Consider the following 18,792-nt stretch of genomic DNA (forward strand, 5'->3'; position numbering starts at 1 on the left):
GTCTTTCCACTGCTCATGCCCCTGATTTGTCCTCTTGAGCAAAGCTTTGATTCCTGTTACCATGCAAAAGCTGTAACCCTGAGAGAGGGATTAAAAACAGAAGATGTTTTGCATGGGTACTTAACACAGAGGTAACCAAGTGCAGTAGTCACTGTGCACCAACTCCTACAAAGAGGGACGTGCACAGCCACACTCAATAGCGAACGTGGCAAAGGGCATTGCTAGCTCTACAGAAGGTAGCACAAAGCTCACTGCTCTTAGAAGCAGGAACTTCACTGACACAGCAACAGCGTTTCCTATATCACATCTTCCCCACGCAGGCATCTTATCAGGCCCATAGCTCTTACCGAGTGGAAGTGCCAGGCAAGGGGCGTCCCGTGTCCACCAGGACACACCAGCAGTACCCAGTCGACTGGTGGCACTGCACTGGTTTGTAGAGCCCTCCGGGAGCGCACTCCGGGATGACGATGCCCTCGCGGGGGTTCTGCCTGGCCTCCTCCAGGGCGCTCTGCCTCTCCTGGTCACAGGAGTGAACTTTCTCTGGAAGATGGGACGGAGGTTGGAGAGAACAGAGGAAAGAAACGTCAAACCAACACCAGCTTCCTCAGCTCAGCAGAGAGTGGCTATCCTACACATCAGGAGACCTTCGTGTCTGTTTCCTGCCCATGTCCACATCCCCTGGCACCAGGGCACTTCTGCCTTGAAGGCTTTCTTCTGTATTTAGCTGGGACACAAGATTATGGATGATAGACATTGACTGCCAAGTGTGCAGCAAGCCAGCAACAGCAGGAAAACCTGTTCCCATCAATGTGGGTTTTGAAAGAGAACTACCAGAGAACAATAACCAAAACAAACTGCTGCAGCCATGGGGTAAGCACTTCCCAGATGACATCTTTGCATACTGATAGACCCTAAACTGTGACTTGTGTTTTCTGCTTAAAGGAAGGAGGCAAACACCCTGCCCTGCCCCACCACCTCTTTCTTCAGACTGCAACACACTCTTCTCACTCAATAACATCTCTCCAACATGATGCAACAAAGCTGGTGAGGGGCCTGGAGCACAAATCCTATGAGGAGAGGTTGAGGGAGCTGGGCCTGTTTAGCCTGGAGAAGAGGAGGCTCAGGGGTGATCTTATTACTGTCTACAACTACCTGAAGGGGCATTGTAGCCAGGTGGGGGGTGGCCTCTTCTCCCAGGTAACCAGCAATAGAACAAGGGGACACAGTCTCAAGTTGTGCCAGGGTAGGTATAGGCTGGATGTTAGGAAGTTCTTCACAGAGAGAGTGATTTCCCATTGGAATGGGCTGCCCAGGGAGGTGGTGGAGGCACCGTCCTTGGGGGTCTTCAAGAAAAGACTGGATGAGGCACTTAGTGCCATGGTCTGGTTGATTGGTTAGGGCTGGGTGATAGGTTGGACTGGATGATCTTGGAGGTCTCTTCCAACCTGGTTGATTCTATGATTCTATGATTTCAAGAGGTGCAGAAAGTTCACAGAATCACAGAACTTCAGGGGCTGGAAGGGACCTCCATAGCTCACAAGGTCCAACCCCCCTGCCAGAGCAGGATCTCCTATAACAGATCACACTGGAATGCATCCAGACAGGTTTTGAGTATCTCCAGAGAGGGAGACTCCACAGCCCCTCTGGGCAGCCTGTGCCAGTGCTCTGTCACCCTCACAGGGAAAAAATTCCACCTCATGTTTACATGAAGCTTTCTCTGCCTCAGCTTCCACCCATTGCCCCTTGTCATAGGACATCACCCAGCAGAGCCTGGCTCCAGCCTCCTGGCACTCCATTTACATCTTTATAACCATTGCTGAGGTCACCTCTCAGTCTCCTCTTCTCACAGCAGCACAGCCCCAGCTCCCTCAGGCTCTCCTCATAAGAGAGATGTTCCACTCCCTTAATCATCTTCGTGGCTCTGCACTGGACTCTCTCAAGCAGTTCTATGTCCCTCTTGAACTGGGGGGGCCCAGAACTGGACACAGTACTCCAGATGTGGTTTAAACACTGCACTATCTAGTGCAGAGAGCACCTGCACACACTACTGCAGGGATCAGAAAGGGATGTCCCATTATACCCACACTGCCATCACCCTTATCCTCACCTGGAAAACAGAAGGCACCCAACATGGCTCCTTACCAAGGGATAGGCAAAATTCTGTCCCTGAACAGCTTATTACACAGAAATGGTTATTTCCAAAGACATCATCAACCAGAGGGCAGAGTACACAGATGGCACACACCAGAGAACAGAATGAAGTCCACAAGTGGCTGTTGCAGCCAGCCTGATACTGCTGCCTCTTCAACTGCTGCCTGCAGAGCAATGATAGCTGCACAGAGAGGTGCCAGGTACTGCCTATTGCAAGGCACCCAGCAACAGAACAAGGGGACACAGTCTCAAGCTGTGCCAGGGGAGGTCTAGGCTGGATGTTAGGAGGAAGTTGTTGTCAGAGAGAGTGATTGGCATTGGAATGGGCTGCCCAGGGAGGTGGTGGAGTCGCCATGCCTGGAGGTGTTCAAGAAAGGACTGGCTGGGGCACTTAGTGCCATGGTCTGGTTGATTGTCTAGGGCTGGGTGCTAGGTAGGACTGGATGAGCTTGGAGGTCTCTTCTGGCCTGGTTGATTCTATGATTCTAGGACCAGCCACTAAAGGGGGAAAGACATGCACAGAGTATCCAGACATTACGACTTGTTTGGCTCAACAGGCAGAAGTCTTCAGCTGCAGGCCTTCCAACGTTCCAGTCCTTTGAGGAGCAGGAAAACTACCACAACTTTGGAAAACACTGAAGGTACCACAGTCAGAAAAAACACATGCATGTAGGACAGAAAGCAGTCAAAGGAAGCCCATCAGAAGAGGTGAAAAAAGACAACAGTATAACTCATAACTTTCACTCTTAGGAGAGTGACAAAACCCAGAAAGAGCTGCTGTTCCTTCCCCAGTTTCCCACTCCCTCACAGACTGTGGGGTTTTTCCTTTTCTTTTATAAACCAGACACATCATCTGAAGCACCTTGCCATGGCCAAGACTCCTCTAAAGCTTCTGATACATAAAATGTTTCAGCACTGACAGGCAACGACACCACAGGTTCATCCCAGACCAGCATCAAGCCAGCAGACACGGCATGACCTCAACATCCTGTCCCCGGGACAGGCTCAGCACACAACTAACACATGCTCACTGATTCCATGGATTTTGCCTGCCTGTCTGTATCCTATGGTTTATATTTTGGTGACAAATTGCATGGCAGAGTACAAGCAGATTTCCTCAGCTTGGTAGCAGTGGGTACAACACAAAAAACTCCAACTGGTCTGCACAGCTTCACCTGACCACAGCTGTACTCAGCACTGCTCAGGCAACACCTTGAGTGCTGTGTCCAGTTCTGGGCTACTCAATTCAAGAGAGATGCTGAGGTGCTGGAAGGTGCCCAGAGAAGGGCAGCAAGGCTGGGGAGGGGCCTGGAGCACAGCCCTGTGAGGAGAGGCTGAGGGAGCTGGGGGTGTGCAGTCTGCAGAAGAGCAGGCTCAGGGCAGACCTCATTGCTCTCTACAACTCCCTGCAGGGAGGCTGTAGCCAGGTGGGGTTGGGCTCTGCTGCCAGGCAAGCAGCAATGGAAGAAGGGGACAGAGTCTCAAGCTGTGCCAGGGCAGGTCTAGGCTGGACGTTAGGAGGAAGTTGTTGGCAGAGAGAGTGATTGGCATTGGAATGGGCTGCCCAGGGAGGTGGTGGAGTCTCTGTGCCTGGAGATGTTGAAGCCAAGCCTGGCTGGGGCACTTAGTGCCATGGTCTGGTTGATTGTGTAGGGCTGGGTGCTAGGTTGGACTGGCTGAGCTTGGAGGTCTCTTTCAACCTGGTTGATTCTATGATTCTACACTTTGGGTACCAGAAGTACTGTTACTGGTTCCTAATTGAACTGCAGTAGCTAAGGAGTCTTAGAGATCCAGAATGGCCTCACTCTTCATCATTTCAGATCACTGTTGAGGCTGGGAATGTGAAGGGCACCTGAACTTTACCACACACAGATCCACACAACTGAAACAGAATAAAAACTTCTAAGTGTTGGCAAGTCTGACTCAAGCAGAGAGAAACTTGATCAGGAAGGAGCAGGAGGGGATAAAGTCAACAAAAAGTGAAAGGGAGCTCAAGCATCAGCTGATATTTAAGCTGACTTCACTCTGCTGACAGATTTCACACTCAAAAAAAGGCCCCGTGGCTGTTCCCAAGCTGTAGGTGGACAGAGAAGGCATTGAGCCGGAGGCCAGCAGGCTCCTTAACAGACCACTTACATCACCAGAGGCCTTCCCTTTGAATTGCTTTGCTGACAGCAACTCACACCTTGGCCTTCAGGTGAAGAGGATCATTCAGGCAGTCTGGGGAAGCAAAAACAGGGCCAGAATGCCCTATCATCGTTTTATATAAGCAGCAAAAGGAAAAGGGAAAACAGAACAAAACAGCTCAGAGGAAGAAAACCACATTCCAGACATATTTCTATCTAAACTTGCAAAGCTTCCCCAGTGCACAAAGTCAAACCAAGACCTCCCAAATCCTGTGAGTGCTAAAAATTGCTCTGAAAGCAAAAGCAAAAGCGTGTGTGTGTGGTGGGGTGGGGGCTGTGCAAGCACACAGGCAACAAAAAGTGGCACTTGTACTGAAATTGAGAAAGAAAAGAGAACTGCATTTCGATGTGCATCTTATTTTACACACATTGGCAGTTGGCTGCTGGAACCATGCAGAACAAAGGCACGCACAGAGGCGCAACTTTGTACTGTGCCACAGAATGCTCTCTGCGAGTAAGAGCACAAGTGTGTGGCAATGGACTAGACACAGCATTCGCTACCAGAATACAGAACTAACTGGGAGTTGCTCCTGTTTGCAGGGTGTCTGAATGCTGAGTAAATCTAAGCTCATAGGGCTTGAGTGTGCACTTGCAGCCCAGAAAGCCAAGCAGAGCCTGGGCTGCAGCAGCAGAAGTGTGGCCAGCAGGGCCAGGGAGGTGATTCTCTCCCTCTGCTGTGCTCTGCTGAGACCCCACCTGGAGTACTGCATCCAGTTCTGGAGCCCCCATTCCAAGAGGGATGTGGAGATGCTGGAGTGTGTCCAGAGCAGGGCCAGGAGGATGCTCAGAGGGCTGCAGCAGCTCTGCTGTGAGCACAGACTGAAAGAGTTGGGGCTGTGCAGGCTGAAGAAGAGGAGGCTCCCAGGGGACCTTCTTGTGGCCTTCCAGGATCTGAAGGGGGCTACAAAATAGCTGGGGAGGAACTTTTTAGGCTGTCCTGTGACAGGACTGGGGGGAATAGAGCAAAGCTGGAGATGGGTAAGTTCAGACTGGAGGTGAGGAGGAAGTTGTTGAGGATGAGAGTGGTGAGAGGCTGGAATGGGTTGCCCAGGGAGGTGGTTGAGGCCCCGTGGCTGGAGGTGTTTAAGGGCAGGCTGGCTGAGGCTGTGGGTAGCCTGCTCTAGGGTAGGGTGTCCGTGGGCATGGCAGGAGGGCTGGAACTGGCTGCTCCTTGTGGTGCCTTCCAACCCTGACTGATTCTGTGATTCTATGATTCAGTCGCCCTCCCTGCCTCGTTGTTGGACACATTCCTGCTTTGCATGCTTAACACGCTGAAGAATCTCATCTGACCTAGTTTCTCTCTCTAAACCCTTCCCAGACCTACCATACCTTCCCTGAGCATCAGGGCATCAGGACAGAAGGTACTAAGTGGATGCCTAGACAAGAGCCCTGTTCAAAGTTCCTCCAGTGACATAGAATCATAGAATCAACCAGGCTGGAAGAGACCTCTAAGCTCAGCCAGCCCAACCTAGCACCCAGCCCTACACAATCAACCAGACCATGGCACTAAGTGCCCCAGCCAGGCTTGGCTTCAACACCCACAGGCACGGCGACTGCACCACCTCCCTGGGCAGCCCATTCCAATGCCAATCACTCTCTCTGACAACAACTTCCTCCTAACATCCAGCCTAGCAAGCAGAAGCCATGTATTCACTAGCACTGGCCCCAGGAGAGGGTCTTTCCTCCAGGCTGCCACTCTGACAGCATTTAATTTCTTCAAGAACTCAATATGAACAGGAACAGCTTGGGTGCATTTCAGCAGCCAGCAAAATCAGCTGGAAAATCCATACCACCAGCTCCCCTAGCATGGGACTTGGCATGAACTGCACACACTGTCACCCTGAAAGATGGTCTTGTAGGTAATGAAGGGACCATCAAACGCTATCCCAGCTCCAGGACACTGAAGTCAGCCTGTTCCAGTCAGACTACTTACTGGAAACTGTGGTGTTGTTGCCAAGGCCAGGTTTATGGAGGGCAGTGAAAGCCTATGGCCAAGCTAGAAGTCTGAATGCCAGCTATGAAATTAAGCTGTCATCTTAGCAAGAAGCATGTATTTATTACATGTGCAAGGTACTTAAAGCCTGTTCCCTGTTGAACTTAATAGAGGTTGCAGGCAAAGAAAGACAAAGCAGGTTTTCTTTCTTTCCATGCCTTAAACATTCAGAGAGAGAAGAACACTTCAGACAGCAAGTCAGTGAGACCCAAACGGCCTTCCCAGGACCAGCAACAGTATTATACACCTCCCCCCCACTCTGTTCCCCTGTTTTCTGCCATCTCTTCATCGACTTAAGACAACCATCAGCTAAGCAGATGAGTAACACTTGACAACCTCCTGTTGCTAGGGAGGAAAACCCTCAGAAGAAAGCCTGCAGAAGAGGAGGCTCAGGGCAGACCTCATTGCTCTCTACAGCTACCTGAAGGGAGGCTGTAGCCAGCTGGGGTTGGGCTCTGCTGCCAGGCACCCAGCAACAGAAGAAGGGGACACAGTCTCAAGCTGTGCCAGGGGAGGTCTAGGCTGGATGTTAGGAGGAAGTTGTTGACAGAGAGAGTGATTGGCATTGGAATGGGCTGCCCAGGGAGGTGGTGGAGTTGCCATGCCTGGAGGTGTTGAAGCCAAGCCTGGATGGGGCACTTAGTGCCATGGTCTGGTTTGTTGGCTGGAGCTGGGTGCCAGGCTAGACTGGATGGGCTTGGAGGTCTCCTCCAACCTGGTTGATTCTATTCTATTCTAAACAAATCTGGATTACAAGAAGAGGGAAGACAAAAAGAAGATAAGGAATTCATGTGCACACAGCAGAGAGTCACCTGTAGAAATATGCATTTTACCTCAACTGCTCAGGCCTAAAATGCTGTTTGTTCCCTCTTACTTTTGAGTCAGAATCACAGAACTTCAGATTTGGAAGGGACCTCCAGAGATCTCCGAGTCCAACCCCCCTGCCAGGGCACAGGAATGCATCCAGGTGGGTTTGCAAAGTCTCCAGAGAAGGAGACTCCACAACCTCTCAGGGCAGCCTGCTCCAGGGCTCTGTCACCCTCACTGTAAAGAAGTTTCTCCTCGTGTTGAGGTGAAACCTTCTGTGGGCCAGTTTGGATCCACTGCTCCCTGACTCATTGCTGCTGACCACCGAAAAGAGCTTGGCCCCAGCCACTTGCCCCCCACCACTCAGATACTTGTACACATTGCTCAGATCTCCTCTCAGCCTTCTCTTCTCCAGCCTAAACAGCCCCAGGGCTCGCAGTCTCTCTTCATAGGGGCCTCCTTAAACGACTTTTTGACAGTGGTGTCTCTGAAGCCATAAGCCATTGCAGAAAAACAAGGCTTGGGCAGCTGCAGCTGAACGTTATTTATGCAACAATTTCTCCCTAGAAGTGACCTTCTGAGAAGTACATGGGCAGAGTCATAGAAAAGGTCTCTCACTCCTGGTCCCTTAAGCACACACTTTTGAGCATACATCTAGTGCCTGCAAAAGGAGAATAAAAATGATAGCTAAGGTAAGGGACTTGTCTGACTGTCTGACAAGCTAGATGGCTACTAAAAAGATGGGGTGTTTGTGTAGCTGGCAAAGCTGAGAAGAGAGGATGTCTACCAGCACCTAACCAAAGGCATGTGTTCTCACGTTCAGCTGGCAGGGCAAGATGCAGCCAGCATGCAGCTCTGGGGACAAGGCAGCCTTCCCTCAGCCACCCTCCTGACACGGCATCTCTCTGCTATCAGAGCTAAAGCAGTGATGCCCAGGGCTGCGGTGCTGCTGTGCTTAGGCTGGGACAAAAGGAAGCTGCCATCTAACCACAGCAGACTGGGGGTTTGAACATGGTTCTTCTGCACTCTTCTTTCTTAAAAGGGGGAATGTGACACTAAAATCAACTGCCATGGAGAGATCCCTATACCCTTGAGAGACAGGAATCCTTCCAAACCAGGCACAAGACAGGATCTAACCTTCCGGCTCAGCCCCGTGAGCATGTGTGAACAGACTAACCCCACAGCTACAGGCCAGGCCAGACAGAATCATAGAATCAACCAGGTTGGAAGAGACCTCCAAGCTCAGCCAGTCCAACCTAGCACCCAGCCCTAGCCAGCCAACCAGACCATGGCACTAAGTGCCCCAGCCAGCCTTGGCTTCAACACCTCCAGGCACGGCCACTCCACCACCTCCCTGGGCAGCCCATTCCAATGCCAATCACTCTCTCTGACAACAACTTCCTCCTAACATCCAGCCTAGACCTCCCCTGGCACAGCTTGAGACTGTGTCCCCTTCTTCTGTTGCTGCTTGCCTGGCAGCAGAGCCCAACCCCACCTGGCTACAGCCTCCCTTCAGGGAGCTGCAGACAGCAATGAGGTCTGCCCTGAGCCTCCTCTTCTGCAGGCCAAACACCCCCAGCTCCCTCAGCCTCTCCTCACAGGGCTCTGCTCCAGGTCCCTCCCCAGCCTTGCTGCCCTTCTCTGGACACCTTCCAGCACCTCAACATCTCTCTTGAGTTGAGTAGCCCAGAACTGGGCACAGCACTCAAGGGGTGGCCTGAGCAGTGCTGAGCACAGGGGCAGAAGAACCTCCCTTGTCCTGCTGCCCACACTGCTCCTGAGCCAGCCCAGGATGCCATTGGCTCTGCTGCCCACCTGGGCACACTGCTGCCTCAGCTTCAGCTACTCTCTACCAGCACACTCAGGTCCCTCTCTGCCTGGCTACTCTCAGCCACTCTGGCCCCAGCCTGTAGAGCTGTTTGGGGTTGTTGTGGCCAAAGTGTAGAACCCTGCTATTGACCTTGTTCAATCTCATCCCATTGGCCTCTGCCCACCCATCCAGCCTGGCCAGGTCCCTCTGCAAGGCTCTCCTACCCTCCAACAGCTTCACAGCTGCTTCTAGCTTGGTGTCAAAAAGTGTCCTCAAAGTACAGTGCCCAGAGCAAGGCTGACGTAAAGGCTCACCAGTCTTTAGTGTTTCTTTCCTAGGTGGAGACCCTGTTACTACACCCCACAGCCAGACTAACCCCTTTTTATTCTTCCTGTTGTTGCTTATAGTGTTTCAAAATTCCTGATTTTATTTTGTTGTGGTTGTTTTTTTCTTTCTTCTTTGGTGTACCTAAGCTCCTGACCACTTTTTCCATGTTCCCTGTCTCGCCAGTGCCTTCCTCTCCATGCATGGGATCTCTCCTTGCTGGTTGTTCTATGATTCATACTTGCATGTTTGAATCATGCTGATTTTAAAACCATTTCTCAAGATGACTCTGAATTCTTCCCTGAATTTCAGCCTCTGAATTGGATGCTGTGTTCCCCCAGCCAAACCAGTCATTTCATTTGAGACAAGGCACATCTCATGATTCCTTCCAGTGCTGAAGGACTGTTTGACAGAGAGCTTTTTAAGGCTTTTACTCTTGGAACGTGCTTTGCTTAACCTCCAGTTAAGCAAACTATCTCACAGGAAGTGTATGTAGCCTACAGCTTTTGCTTATGAGAATGACACAACTTAGAGTATGCTCTAACAAACCAGAATTTAATCAGAGCCACTCTAATGCATTGTGTATGAACTTGCAATTATTTGTAACTCTTTTGCCAGGATGATCTACTGCAGCCATAACAGAAAAGTTTTGCTCTTTCTGCCCTCCTTCATCTTGTCTGGCTACAGCTCTAGGAGGGCTGGGATTCTGTGACTGACTTCTGAGAAGGTGGAATGATAGAAAGAATATGAGCCCTGAAATAGATAGCTTTCAATTGGTAAGTATCAAGACGCTCAGGCATGGAGCTTCATTCCTGTGTGGTTTGGAGAAGAGTGCTTTCCTGGCTGAGGATCATGCAGTGCCCACAGGTTCATAGATTCAGTCAGGTTTGGAAGGGAACACAAGGAGCAGCCAGTTCCAACTCCCCTGCCATGCCCAGGGACATCCTACCCTAGAGCAGGCTGCCCACAGCCTCAGCCAGCCTGACCTTAAACACCTCCAGCCATGGGGCCTCAACCACCTCCCTGGGCAACCCATTCCAGCCTCTCACCACTCTCATGCTCAACAACTTCCTCCTCACCCCAGCCTGAATCTCCCCACCTCCAGCTTTGCTCCATTCCCCCAGTCCTCTCACTCCCTGACAGCCTATCAAGTCCCTCCCCAGCTTTTTTGTAGCCCCCCTTCAGGTACTAAAAGTCCCCAATAAGGTCACCAAAAGTTCTGCACCACGAATGTAAGTCAGGCAGCATGAAGTCCCCCTGTGAGTTCACTTTTGTTCCTGGGGCAGTGCCTCCTGGGGCCCTTCCCCCTTATTTCAGCCTAGAGAGGAGATGGTGAGCAGGCTTCTCTGCACCTAACGCTGGCAGGAGTGCAGCCTGCGGCTTCATTGCTCTGAGCAGGAGGGCAATGGAGGAGGATGTGTTTCCAGGATAGGTGAACTGTAACGAGCCACTTGGAGCAACACATTTTTCTTCATTTAAGCCACTTTGCACTGTCATTGTTTGTCAATGGAATGTGGAGAAATCTCTGCTTCCTCTGGAGCTTCAGCCTTGAGAAACGAAACTGAGTACCGAGGTAAAGCAAGGACTGCTCAAGCAGTGGAGTGTGGCACACCTGCAGTGTTTGTTCTTGTCTTCACAGCTGCATTGCCAGCACACCCTGGAAGGACCACGCTCTCAGGCAGAGCAGGGTGGAGCTGGTCGCAGTACTGATGGCTGACAGAGGTGCAGAGAGATTTATGCTATCCCCATGAGCTCTATTTGCTCAGCTGTTATTGTGCTCCCAGTAAGCGCAGAAGGGGCTGTTCTGTCCCTGCACTCACAGACAGTAGCTAGTGCCTATTCACCATGCTGCTTTGCTGGTCCTGCCAGCCCTTCTGCATGTGCCTACCCAAGGCTTTTCAAATTGGTTTTGCCCTCCAAGGTGGAAACGATGCAGATTTGGGCTACTGATAGAACCTGGGCAGACTTTCTCTATGGAATGAGGCTGTGCTTCCTGCTACAGAGATGGGTCTTGTCCACATTAGAGCTCCCTTATGCAATGTGCAAACACCTTTAAGCTGCTCTGACAAATAACAAGTTGGAGGCTACTCTTCTCTGCCACAGCAGTGTGAGGCCAGACTAAATAAGAGTGAGAAATCACTTCCTGGAAGGCAGGCAAAGACCTTCCCTGACAAGAGGAAAACTGAGGCACAGAGACGCTTAGTCCTCACATGTAGGTTGGCACAAGAGGTCAGCAGGAGCTTGGCACAAGATATCCAGGCTGCTGCCCTTTGTTCTGTGCTGCACTAATTCTTACAGAGGCAAAATCATAGAACCATAGAATCAAGCAGGCTGGAGGAGACCTCCAAGCTCATCCAGCCCAACCTAGCACCCAGCCCTGGCCAATCAACCAGACCATGGCACTAAGTGCCCCAGCCAGGCTTTGCTTCAACACCCCCAGGGATGGCAACTCCACCACGTTCCTGGGGAGCCCAGGAGAGACCTGTGCTGGATTTTGTTTGAGCTGGTGTTTTGAAGACAGATTAGTGCTGCATCACCAAGAGTTAGGATTGGTCAAGAATCCTCCAGTAAAAAAAACCTTTTCCTCACCTTCTGCTGAATGCTTGTTCATGAAAACTGAAACTTCTTGTGGGAACTTCACAGGGAAAAAGAATTGTCTGGTCCAGACAACAATTTCTGGTAAAAAGAAATGAGACAGGGAAAGAGAAGGAAATCTGCCCTGTACTCAACTAACTCTAGGAAGGAACAGGCAAAGGCCTAGGAGACTTGAGCTATGAGAAAAGGATGAAAGAATTCAAGTTGTTTAGTTCAGAGATGAGACTTGGTCTGAGACATAAAAGCTGTTACCAAAAAAAAAAGGAAAAAGAGAAAGGTCATAGATGGGAAAGGCTGGAGCAGCTCTGCTGTGAGAACAGGCTGAGGGAGTTGGGGCTCTGCAGTCTGGAGAAGAGGCTTTGAGGAGACCTCAGAGTGGCCTTCCAGGATCTGCAGGGGGCTACAGGAGATCTGGGGAGGGACTACTGACAAGGGCTTGTAATGACAGGATGAGGAGGAATGGGTTTGAAGTGGCAGAGGGGAGATTGAAAGTGGATGTTAGGAGGAAGTTCTTTACAGTGAGGGTGGTGAGAGACTGGCACAGGTTGCCCAGAGAGGTTGTGGCTGCTTCCTCCCCGGAGGTGTTTAAGGCCAGATTGGATGAGACCTTGAACGACCTGTTCTAGTGGGAGGTGTCCCTGCCTACAGCGGGGGGGTGGATTGGTCCCTATGATTTTTAAAAGACACCCAGAGTCTACCTCTTTTTCTTCCCTAACTCCTCTTCTCTTCCCCTCCCTAACTTCTCTTCCCTTCCTCACCCTTCCCTAATTCCTCTTCCCTACCCTACTCTTCCCTAACTCCTTTTCCCTTCCCTAACTCCTCTTGTCTTCCCTTCCCTAACTCCTCTTCCCTTCTCTTCCCTAACTCCTCTTCCCTTCCCTTCCCTTCCCTAACTCCTCTTCCCAATCCTTGTCTAAATCCTCTTCCCTTCCCTTTCTCCTCCCCAACTCCTCTTCCCTAACTCCTCTTCCCTTCCCTTTCTCCTTCTCAACTCCTCTTCTCTTCCCTAACTCCTCTTCCCTTCCCTTTCTCCTCCCCAACTCCTCTTCTCTTCCCTAACTCCTCTTCTCCATTTCACAGTTCCTGTGCACAGGTAGCTTGTGGCACACCCAGCTCTGAGACAAGCCACCTGCCTTCAGGTAGGAGCAGATGGAAAAGGAATGAAGGTTTCTCACCAAACTTTCCACACTGAGCCATGCTGTTCAGTACGAGAAGCCACAGGTCTATCTGCTGGATCCTTAACATTGTTGGGAAAATATTCCTCACTTCCACACCTGTTCTTAATAGTGCTGGGACAAGGAGCACAGCAGCTGCTGGAGGTACTCTGCAAGGGCCTCTGGTTGAAGCATACAATGGCATTAATTTTACAGTACTGTAAGCACACAGTTGTAGAACAGCAAATAGGACACCTGCCTGGCACAGGCAAGGAATGTGTTTCAGACTTCTCCACCTAAGCACAGTAACTTTAGTGCTTTGTTAATGCTACTGCTGGCGAGTAAGCGGCGGGGGGCGGAGGGGGGCATTCACTCTTGGGCTGCCTCTAAGCAAAGAGTTCAGGTTTTGGAGGCTCAAGGACATAACATACAGGATTTGTGTCCAGAGAAGGGCCAGGAGGATGCTCAGAGGGCTGCAGCAGCTCTGCTGTGAGCACAGACTGAAAGAGTTGGGGCTGTGCAGGCTGGAGCAGAGGAGGCTCCCAGGTGACCTTCTTGTGGCCTTCCAGGACCTGAAGTGGGCTACAAAAAAGCTGGGGAGGGACTTTTTAGGCTGTTAGGGAGTGAGAGGACTGGGGGGAATGGAGCAAAGCTGGAGGTGGAGAGATTCAGTCTGGCCGTGAGGATGTTGTTGAGCATGAGAGTGGTGAGAGGCTGGACTGGGTTGCCCAGGGAGGTGGTTGAGGCCCCATGGCTGGAGGTGTTTAAGGCCAGGCTGTGTTGCAGACCCAAGGAGCACTTTGCTACTATAAAGAATCACCTGAGCAAAATCAGTGCAACCCCTCACACATCAGCCAGCCTCTGTTACAATGCAGAACACATTCTCTGAAGCTGAACTCTCCACTCTCCATGTCCCTTGTGCATCCAGGTGTTGGCTGGTACTGGAGCTATTTGTCTTTCCTTTTCCCTCCAAATCCTTGGTGGTTTTAAATGCAGGGCTGTGATGGGCTTGGTCTTTTGTTGCTGTCTTTTAAGCTTTTACCCCACTCCTAGAAATCCCCAGTGGTTTTAAATGCAGGGTTGTGCTGGGTTTGCTGTTTTGTTGCTGTCTTTTAAGCTTTTATCCCAGCTCCTTACATTTTTGCCCCTCTCCTACATATCCTCAGTGGTTTTAAATGCAGGGTTGTGTTGGGTCTGGGTTTTTGCTGCTTTTAAGCTTTCACCCCAGCTCCTTACATTTTTGCCCCTCTCCTACATATCCTCAGTGGTTTTAAATGCAGGGTTGTGCTGGGTTTGGTGTTTTGTTGCTTTTAAGCTTTCACCCCAGCTCCTTACATTTTTGCCCCTCTCCTACATATCCTCAGTGGTTTTAAATGCAGGGTTGTGTTGGGTTTGGTGTTTTGTTGCTGTCTTTTAAGCTTTCACCCCACTCCTACAAATCCTTGTTGTTTTTTAAGCTTTTACCCCAGCCCCTTACATTTTTGCCCCTCTCCTACCATTCTGTCCACTCACCCTAGGTGGCAGCTGCAGAGCAGCAGCTCTGACTTCAGGTCTAGAGTGATTTGTTTCCTGTCTTTGGGGGATAAGGAGGAGGAGTGACCGAATTCTTTGGGAATGATTTATCATGCAGCACTTTGGGGGAGCTTCATTTATTTACCTAGCTGCATGTGGTTTAACACCTATGGCTGCATGCTGATTGTTATACAAGGTTATTGTTCCCACTTGTATACTTTGCACCTTTTCACAGAGCAGATTAACTGGTCCCCTGTGGCATCTTATTTATGACTTGGCTGGCTGGGAAGGGTCCTGCTCCTAGATACTTCCATTCTCTCTGCCTCTGCTCCTCCACTACTTTCTCCCTCCTTCACCACACCTGCCACACTAAAATCATAGGTGAGTCGCATTTGGGCATCACCTATACAGTACCTTCTCAGAACTTCCAGAAGGAGGAAGAAACAAGAGAATGAGACATCATATTTTGGCTTGCAAGGGAACAGGAGCTCTGTAGAAAAGGGCATAGAGATTTGCTGGGAAAATACAAAGGAATTAATAATTTCACATCACACTCAACAGGAACCTTTCCTGAGATGACTCTGTTTGATATCAAGCCAGAATCTAAAGCAGAATGAATTCAAAGCCAAAGCAAACCAAATCCTCCCAAAAAAATAGAGGGTGGGAAGGCTGATACAAAGACCTGAGCAGAAAAAGTTGTAGCAGGTGGGACAGGAAATTGGCAGATTGTAGCCCAACAGCTCTGACAGATCAGGGGAGCACTGTACTGGCAGGCATGGCTCACAATGTGAGATAGGAGCTAAGGAGGACACACTAACAGGGAGGGTAGGAGGAGACAAGAACTCTGTGGTTCCCTCCCATGCACTCTTGCTCTTGACATCATCACTGACACTTGCTTTTCTTTGCCTTTCCAGCTGTTTGGAGGTTCAAAAGCCACAGCTCTCTGGTGTTATGCCCAGAGGAGAGGGAAGCATCAAAATGTTTACAGAATGGTTTAGGTTGGAAGGGACCTCAAAGCTCGGCCAGTTCCAAACCCCTGCCATAGACAGGGACACCTCCCACTAGGAGAGGTCACTCAAGGCCTCATCCAACCTGTCCTTAAGCACCTCCAGGGAGGCTGTGGAGCACAGAAGCACAGAATCAAAGATCCCATTCTGTGCTTCTGTGCTCCACAACCTCCCTGGGCAATCTGTGCCAGTGTCTCCCCACCCTCACTGCAAACAACTTCTTTCTAACATCTAGTTTCAATCTTCCCTCTGACACTTCAAACCCATTCCTCCTCATTTTGTCATTACAAGACCTTCTCAATAGTCCCTCCACAGCCCTCCTGTAGCCCACTTCAGATACTGGAAGGTCACTCCAAGGTCTCCTCCAAGTCTTCTCTTCTCCAGGCTGCAGAGCCCCAACTCTCTCAGCCTGATCTCAAAGCAGAGCTGCTGCAGCCCTCTCAACACCTTGGTGGCATCCTTGGGACTGGCTCCAACATTTCCATGTGCTTCTTGTGCTGGGGGCTCCAGAACTGCACCCAGGACTGCAGGTGGGGTCTGAGGAGAGCAGAGCCAAGGGGCAGAATCCCCTCCCTTGCCCTGCTGCCCACACTGCTCTTGCTGCAGCCCAGCACAGGGTTGCTGTCTGGGCTGGCTGTCAAAGGTTGGGACCATGGGATTAAAAACCCTCTAGGGACTACAGGAGTCTAGGGGTGGACACAGCAAAGTGTAAAATTGCTATCCCATCCCATAATTCTGCTCTCTCTTTACAAGCTGGCACTCAGCCAGAACTCCCTCCCCTCCTCTGCCTCCTGCCTGCTGTCTCTGGTGGGAGCTGCTTATTGGGGTAAACACGTAAGGAGTGGGCCCAGTTAGGGCCTCCACAGGCTCACTCTGGTCCTATTAGAATGGGCTGCCCAGGATGGTGGTGGAGTCACCATGCCTGGAGGTGTTGGAGCAAAGCCTGGAGGAGGCACTCAGTGCCATGGTCTGGTTGCTTGGCTAGGGCTGGGTGCTAGTTTGGACTGGATCAGCTTGGAGGTCTCTTCCAGCCTGGCTGATTCTATGATGGCATCCTGAGGTGTCCAGTCCAAGCTGCTCCAGAGCCAGCTACAAGAACAGCGCAGGTTGCTCACCGCTGTAACTGCCTGGGTCAGAAAGGAAGGACAGAACAGCATCTCTCCAAATAATCTATTCCACTGCCTCCTTGTCTCTTCCAGCCTGAGTGAGTCGATGACTTATGGGTGGTGAAGGACTGGAGCAGCAGGGAGTGTAGATTGGTTTGGGGTGGGGGGAAATCCAAGGGGGCTGCTCTGTATGTATGCTCTGTCATTTATTTTTCTGTCTCTTTTCCTTTCCAACCCCATTCTGCATTTCTCTTTGCATCCCTTTGCAGGAGTTTCATTCCATCAGCTCCTTAAAAACCAATACAGCCTTTTCTTTCTTTCTTTCCCAAACAGGCACACACAAACCTGCCTTCAGCTGCTACCCTTCATCCATTACTCATTCTCCCTTTCAAATAACGTCATGTTCAAAAGCCCCAGTGACTGCAGAATATTTACTTGAGGCTGCTACTGCTGCTTTCTCTAGAGCTGTTTATTTTTCCATGCATGAGCTCATTACATCACCCTGTGGTTTTCTTAAAGGTTGTCAGGATAAAGCTGAATACAGGCTGTAATCTCTTGCTAACCCAAACCAAGCCACCAAGTAGCACAAATGGATTTGGAGATAACCCAGCTTTGGGGATGAGGAACCACAGAGGATTCTACACCGCCCGGATGAGACTGCATCCAGTTCTGGGTTCCCCGCTCAGGACAGACAGGAAACTCCAAGAGAGAGTCTAGTGGAGCACTGCAGAGATGTTGAGGAGACTGCAGCATCTCTCTGAGGAGAGGTTGAGAGACCTAGGGCAGTTTAGTCTGGAGAAGTGAAGACTAAGAGGGGATCTCATTAATGTTTACAAATATTTGGAGTGTGGGTGTTAAGAAGAATCATAGAATCACAGCTCACAGGACGTTAGGGGTGGGAAGGGACCCAAGGAGATCATCCAGTCCAAACCCCCTGCCAGAGCAGGACAATGCAATCTAGCACAGATCAGAGAGGAACACATCCAGACAGGCCTTGAAAGGCTCCAGAGAAGGAGACTCCACAACCTCTCTGGGCAGCCTGTGCAGTGCTCTGGGACCCTTACAGAAAAGAAGTTCCCCCTTGTGGGGACACCTTCCAGCACCTCAACATCTCTCTTCAATTAAGGAGCCCAGAACTGGACACAGCACTCAAGGGGTGGCCTGAGCAGTGCTGAGCACAGGGGCACAAGAACCTCCCTTGTCCTGCTGCCCACACTGCTCCTGAGCCAGCCCAGGATGCCATTGGCTCTGCTGCCCACCTGCCCACATTGCTGGCTCATCTTCAGCTCCTCTCTACCAGCACCCCCAGGTCCCTCTCTGCCTGGCTGCTCTCAGCCACTCTGTTACCAGCCTGTAGTGCTGCTTGGGGTTGTTGTGGCCAAAGTGCAGAACCCTGCACTTGGCCTTGTTCAGTCTCATCCCATTGGCCTCTGCCCACCCATCCAGCCTGGCCAGGTCCCTCTGCAAGGCTCTCTTACCCTTCAACAGCTCCACAGCTTCTCCTAGCTTGGTGTCATCTGCAAACTTACTGATGCTGGACTCAATCCCCTGCTCCAGATCATCAATAAAGATATGGAACAGGACTGTGCCCAGCACTGATCCCTGGGGCACACCACCAGTGCCAGCTGCCTACTGCATGTGGCATCATTCACCACCACTCTCTGGGCCTGCCCCTCCAGCCAGTTCTTGACCTTACCTTAACTCTTCCAAAGCAATTGAGAAATCAGAAGAGCCTTACAATTTTAAGTTGTCAATGGCCAAAAGCAATTAAAAAGGTCCCTGATTTTGCATGCCCATCTCATGACAGCTGTTTCATCATCTTCAGCGGAGGCAGACGAAGTCATTTGAAGATCCAGATTCTAACCAACAATTATCCTCCCTAGCACTTTGTTGTTTGATCCCACCTACCCTACCTTGCCTTTTAACATATGTGACAAGCAATGGGAGGAAGGAAAAGTACTGTACAAAGGAACTGTGGGCAAAGCCTGGAGCTTGGCATTCACCCAAGCAGGTGCTGCAGCAAGTTTGTGAGCCCAGTTCTCCTTTGGTTTAAGTGTAAAATCTAACAGTTCACAAGCAGTTGTCACACAGACACTACAAAGAAGATATCAGCTCCAGCTCAACCCAGGGCTGGAGGTCAATAGAAG

The 18,792-nt window shown here is 50.7% G+C and overlaps 1 protein-coding gene across 4 annotated transcripts in view; it reads right to left on the reverse strand.

The window, feature by feature from the left end:
• SMOC1 (SPARC related modular calcium binding 1) overlaps positions 1-18,792 on the reverse strand; it is a 167,395-nt gene that overhangs the window by 33,452 nt on the left and 115,151 nt on the right. For all 4 annotated transcript variants that reach the window (XM_064144178.1, XM_064144187.1, XM_064144170.1 and 1 more), the window contains exon 8: positions 348-540. In XM_064144178.1, coding sequence (XP_064000248.1) covers positions 348-540 — 193 coding nt within the window. The remainder of the gene's footprint in view (positions 1-347; positions 541-18,792) is intronic.

This window comes from Pogoniulus pusillus, chromosome 1 (genome assembly GCF_015220805.1).
Source record: "Pogoniulus pusillus isolate bPogPus1 chromosome 1, bPogPus1.pri, whole genome shotgun sequence".
NCBI lineage: Eukaryota > Metazoa > Chordata > Aves > Piciformes > Lybiidae > Pogoniulus > Pogoniulus pusillus.